The sequence below is a fragment of the Oncorhynchus gorbuscha genome, linkage group LG24 (genome assembly GCF_021184085.1).
Source record: "Oncorhynchus gorbuscha isolate QuinsamMale2020 ecotype Even-year linkage group LG24, OgorEven_v1.0, whole genome shotgun sequence".
Lineage (NCBI taxonomy): Eukaryota > Metazoa > Chordata > Actinopteri > Salmoniformes > Salmonidae > Oncorhynchus > Oncorhynchus gorbuscha.
Window position 1 is genome coordinate 6,343,726 of NC_060196.1, and position 6,000 is coordinate 6,349,725.

Below are 6,000 nucleotides of genomic sequence, written 5' to 3' on the forward strand. Positions count from 1 at the left end.
GAGACGAGCAATTGTATGTTGTAAAACTGCTTGCACGTGTGTTACCACTCCACTATGTCTCCCTATCATGGCTTTTGCGTCATCAGTACAGCTACCAACACATCTTGATCACCAGTCCATTTGATGTCACCAAGCTGTTCACTGCTTTAAAAATATCCTCTCCTGTTGTCCTGGTTTCCAGAAGACGATGTCTTCCTTAATTGACCCCCCCATAAATGTAAAAATGAAGTCCTCCTCAATAGTATGGGGCTTGCCTGTCCTAGCCACTCGGTAGCTCACCATATAAGACGCTTCTAGTCCCTTCTTATTAATGGTATTTATTGCTTTTATACATGTCTTACTACTCAAAAGTAGTCTTCATTCTCGCTGAAAAAAGTCCCGTGGCTTATTTTTAAAATGGTCATGTTTTGGTTCTAAATGTCTGCGCAAGAGTGAAGGTTTCCCACGAGAGAGTAACGGTCAATGTGATTAGATGTTATTATTTGACTCAGCTACTTGTATTTGACATTGTGTTGTTATATCACTGAACACTAGATGGTTTAATTTAATTTTTGGCAGTGAAACGAGGCTACTCAGTCAAGAAAGAAACCTCACCCAAAATATAAATCTACTGTTTGAAAATGTGAAGAATAAAAATGATTTTTTAATTTGAATTATCATATTTTTATTTGGAGTACCCCCGACGGCATTGCGCGTACCCTAGTTTGGGAATAACTGCCCTAGACGGATGGGGATGGTGGGCCTCCCTGGCTCCTCTAGACGGATGGGGATGGTGGGCCTCCCCTGCTCCCCTAGACGGATGGGGATGTTGGGCCTCCCCTGATCCCCTAGACGGATGGGGATGGTGGGCCTCCCCAGCTCCCCTAGACGGATGGGGATGTTGGGCCTCCCCTGCTCCCCTAGATGGATGGGGATGGTGGGCCTCCCTGGCTCCCCTAGATGGATTGGGATGGTGGGCCTCCCCAGCTCCCCTAGATGAATGGGGACGGTGGGCCTCCCTGGCTCCCCTAGAAGGATGGGGATGGGGGGCCACCCTGGCTCCCCTAGATGGATGGGGATGGTTGGGCCTGGTGGTAGCGTTAGTGCACAGCTAATTTCCATGTCTTCAGAGACCCTCATTAGTGTGACTGGAGAGGGAGGGAGGGAAGGGGACTAGGTAGAGGCAGAGATAGGTAGTGAGACAGGCAGAGAGAAAGAGAGTGATAGAATGAGAGAGAGCGATAGAATGAGAGTGAGCGATAGAATGAGAGAGAGCGATAGAATGAGAGTGAGCGATAGAATGAGAGAGCGATAGAATGAGAGCGAGAGATAGAATGAGAGAGAGTGATAGAATGAGAGAAAGAGATAGAATAAGAGAGAGAGATAGAATAAGAGAGAGAGATAGAATGAGAGAGAGAGATAGAATGAGAGAGAGCGATAGAATGAGAGAGGGATAGAATGAGAAAGAGGGATAGAATGAGAGAGAGTGATAGAATGAGAGAGAGCGATAGAATGAGAGAGGGATAGAATGAGAAAGAGGGATAGAATGAGAGAGAGTGATAGAATGAGAGAGAGATATAGAATGAGAGAGAGATATAGAATGAGAGAGAGTGATAGAATGAGAGAGAGAGTGATAGAATGAGAGAGAGCGATAGAATGAGAGAGAGCGATAGAATGAGAGAGAGCGATAGAATGAGAGAGAGCGATAGAATGAGAGAGAGCGATAGAATGAGAGCGAGGGATAGAATGAGAGCGAGGGATAGAATGAGAGAGAGTGATAGAATGAGAGAGAGTGATAGAATGAGAGAGAGTGATAGAATGAGAGAGAGAGATAGAATAAGAGAGAGAGATAGAATAAGAGAGAGAGATAGAATGAGAGAGAGAGATAGAATGAGAGAGAGCGATAGAATGAGAGAGAGGGATAGAATGAGAAAGAGGGATAGAATGAGAGAGAGATATAGAATGAGAGAGAGAGTGATAGAATGAGAGAGAGATATAGAATGAGAGAGAGAGTGATAGAATGAGAGAGAGATATAGAATGAGAGAGAGTGATAGAATGAGAGAGAGATATAGAATGAGAGAGAGAGTGATAGAATGAGAGAGAGTGATAGAATGAGAGAGCGATAGAATGAGAGAGAGCGATAGAATGAGAGAGAGCGATAGAATGAGAGAGAGCGATAGAATGAGAGAGAACGATAGAATGAGAAAGAGCGATAGAATGAGAAAGAGCGATAGAATGAGAGAGAGCGATAGAATGAGAGCGAGGGATAGAATGAGAGAGAGTGATAGAATGAGAGAGAGTGATAGAATGAGAGAGCGATAGAATGTAAGAGAGTGATAGAATGAGAGCGAGCGATAGAACGAGAGAGAGCGATAGAATGAGAGCGAGGTGAGGTGTGGGCTTGCTTGGTGGTGGGCTCCTCATCACCCCTGCCTCCTGTGCCTCCCACGGAGGTGAGAAGGGTGTGTGTGTATGTGTGTGGCCCCTCAGAGGATGCATAACAATACACTGACCCTTCGTCTCTCATTAGGGGCCCTGTTGGAAAACAAACTGGCCTGGCAATTATGTCCTTATTACAGACGCATCATTAAGTCCACAACAAGCTGCTGCTGCCAAAGGAGAAGGAGCTGATCACTGCTGCCACTCTCTTACTGCCTGTCTACCGCTGGATGGAGTGGCAGGGAGAGAGTATGCTAGTGTGTGTATTACTTTTATTTCTAATTATATTGGTTTTATTTAGGTATATTATTTCTTTAGTAACTTGGATCTATTTTTTTTCTTCATTTTTTATGTTATTTGTCCATTTGATTCATTATTTGTTTATAGTTCAAATTTAATTTGTATTTTTTAATAGTCTTGTTTTAACTGCATTGCTGGTTAGTAAGTATTTCACTGTTGTATTCGGAGCATGTGACAAATAACATTTAATTTGATTTGTGTGTGTGTGTGTTTGAGTGTGTAGGGCCGTGGCAACACAAAGGGTTTTTCCCACTACCACCCTCAGTAACAGCAGAAAAGAAATACAAGGTACAGTATAGCAGAACAACTCCTCCTCTCAAACTGAGAGAACCACACTGCTGCTAACCCTAACCCTAACCCTATTCAACTCTGTCTGAATCTTTCAGTCGCAGAAACAAAACATCTCAACATCAACATTTGACACGGTAAAATACCTGGTGGAAAACTCTGTTACTAAGTAAGCAGTAGGTGGATTCCAACCTGGACAGATTAAAACACGTCTGGTTTCCTGGTAACTTCCAGTTGCATAAAGATCTACACAGACACACAATTACTGTTCCCCCTTGTCCTTCCATGGTTCCTGGGGGATTTTCAATTAGCAACACACCGTGACTGGCTCCTCTCCTCTCCCACACACACACACACACACACACACACACACACACACACACACACACACACACACACACACACACACACACACACACACACACACACACACACACACACACACACACACACACACACACACACACACACACACACACACACACACACCCTTCCAGTGACAGACCACTTACCCGTTCTCCAGTGGGTCCCTGAGCACCCGACAGCGCCGTAATCCACGGACGAGCAATTAACACCAACAGACACACACACACGCCGTTGACCGGGCGGAATGCCATTAGCCGCCATTAACACACACCCTCACCTCACACACACTTCACGGTCATTAAGCTCTGATAAGTTGGAACATTTCTTCAAACGTATCTAGGCCCTGTCATTCCAGGGTAGGTGGTGCCTGATTCCTGGCTGGCATACACTCTCACATCCTGTGATGAAGACAGGAAGTTGATTGTAACGCTGTGTCGGTTAATTGACGACAAGGGAGAAGAACGGGAGAAGGAGTGATCTATGGGGAGGAAGTGGGGACGTACTGTAGTTAGAGCTTGTGGTCATGAAACAAAGGGTCCTTCTTGAACAAGAAAAGCCAAGAGCCAAATCACTTTTATAGCGAGTATGAGTGTGAGATTTTCAATACTGTGGCGTTTTCTTCTTCTCTTGAATAAGAGATAGTTGTATCCTAGCCTGGTTCCATTCTGTTATGTACGTAGCCATGTTTTCTAGAATTGTCTTCCTATACATAAAGCTAGTGTTTCCCCTATATGCATTTAGGGGATCGTGGACGCCACTGCAAAACAATTTGAATATACTGTATATATAATGTAGATGTATGTCAGATGTTTGCCCCAGGAAGACCCCAGAAAGAACAAGCCCCCCACCCCCCATTCCATAACTCTGATAAATCCCAAACACACTAGACCACCACGTTAAGTTACAGCCTTATTCTAAAATTGATTCAATTGTTTTTTTCCTCTCCCCCTCATCAATCTACACACAATACCCCACAAAGCAAAAACAGATTTTTAGAAATGTTTGCAAATGTATTAAATAGAAGAAATATCACATTTACAGAAGTATTCAGACCCTTTGCTCAGTACTTTGTTGTACTCTGTATTCCCTTTGGCAGGGAATACAGCCTTTAGTCTTCTTGGGTATGACGCTACAAGGTTGGCACACCTGTATTTGGCAAGTTTCACCCATTCTTCTCTGCTTCACCATAGGGATGATGCCAGGTTTCCTCCAGGCCAAAGACTTCAATCTTGGTTTCATCAGACCAGAGAATCTTGATTCTCATGGTCTGAGAGTCTTTAGGCAAACTTCAAGCGGGCTGTCATGTGCCTTTTACTGAGGAGTGGCTTCCGTCTGGCCACTCTACAATAAAGGCCTGATTGGTGGAGTGCTGCAGAGATGGTTGACCTTCTGGAAGGTTCTCCCATCTCCACAGAGGAACTCTGGAGCTCTGTCAGAGTGATCATCGGATTCTTGGTCACCTCCCTGACCAAAGGCCCTTCTCCCCCGATTGCTCAGTTCGAACGGGCGGCCAGATCTAGGTGGTTCCAAACTTCTTCCATTTAGGAATGATGGAGGCCATTGTGTTCTTGGGGACCTTCAATGCTGCTGAAATTTTGGGGTACACTTCCCCAGATCTGTGCCTCGACACAATCCTGTGTTGGAGCTCTACGGACAATTTCTTCAACCTCATGACTTGGTTTTTGCTCTGACATGCACTGTCAACTGTGGGACCTTATATAGACAGATGTGTGCCTTTCCAAATCATGCCCAATCTATTGAATTTACCACAGGTGGACTCCAATCAAGTTGTAGAAACATCTCAAGGATGATCAATGGAAACCGGATGCACCTGAGCTAAATCTTGAGGGTCTGAATACTTATGTAAATAAAAACCTGTTTTGGCTTTGTCATTATGGGGTATTGTGTGTAGAGTGATGAGGAAAATGTTTTATTTCATCCATTTTAGAATAAGGCTGTAATATAACAAAATGTGGAAAAGGTCAAGGGGTCTAAATACTTTCCGATGCACTGTATCACCTCCCTAAGTGTCCATGATGCCTACTCACCCATACTTATCCAGTCAACGACTAGAAAGGTCATATAGCTACATTTACCATAGCACTCTGTTACATATTTTGGAATCTGAGCTCCTAGAGTGTGCGGCTCTCCTTCATTTTTAAAAAGTGTTCCACTGTGCTAGCCAGCACCTCGCCTAAATAGGTGTGAGTTTCTTTCGCCTCTATATGAGACTGAACCGCCACAGAGGCCAAGTGCCAGTTAGATTCCTCTGACTGAACTGGAACTTCAATACAAGTCAACTGTCTTTCCATGTTTTCCTATCAGTGACAGTAACCTATATCTGTATCTGTTCCCACTGGGTCATTGTGAAGGTGGTAGAATATGTCTCTTAACAACTGATACAGGGTCAGATATTACGTCTATCCCGCAGTGACTATTTTATGGATTCATGATCCTGTACCTCATCGGTGTCCAGCATTTCAGCCAGGTCCATCTCGGTCATGTTGAGGATGGACGCAGCAATGGACTGGGCCTTGACCATGGACTGCTTGGACAGCCCTCCGGCACCTACTGCCTTCTTCTTCTCCGCCATCTTCCTGTTCTTCCTCAGCTGCGATTTGGCGTCC

General features: G+C 44.5%; 1 protein-coding gene across 1 annotated transcript in view; it reads right to left on the reverse strand.

Annotated features, from left to right (window-relative positions):
• The window catches only part of cntln (centlein, centrosomal protein), a 127,893-nt gene that overhangs the window by 22,011 nt on the left and 99,882 nt on the right, over window positions 1-6,000 (reverse strand). Inside the window, exon 12 of the mRNA XM_046327130.1 lies at window positions 5,835-6,000. This exon is cut by the window's right edge and continues 32 nt beyond it. Coding sequence (XP_046183086.1) covers window positions 5,835-6,000 — 166 coding nt within the window. The remainder of the gene's footprint in view (window positions 1-5,834) is intronic.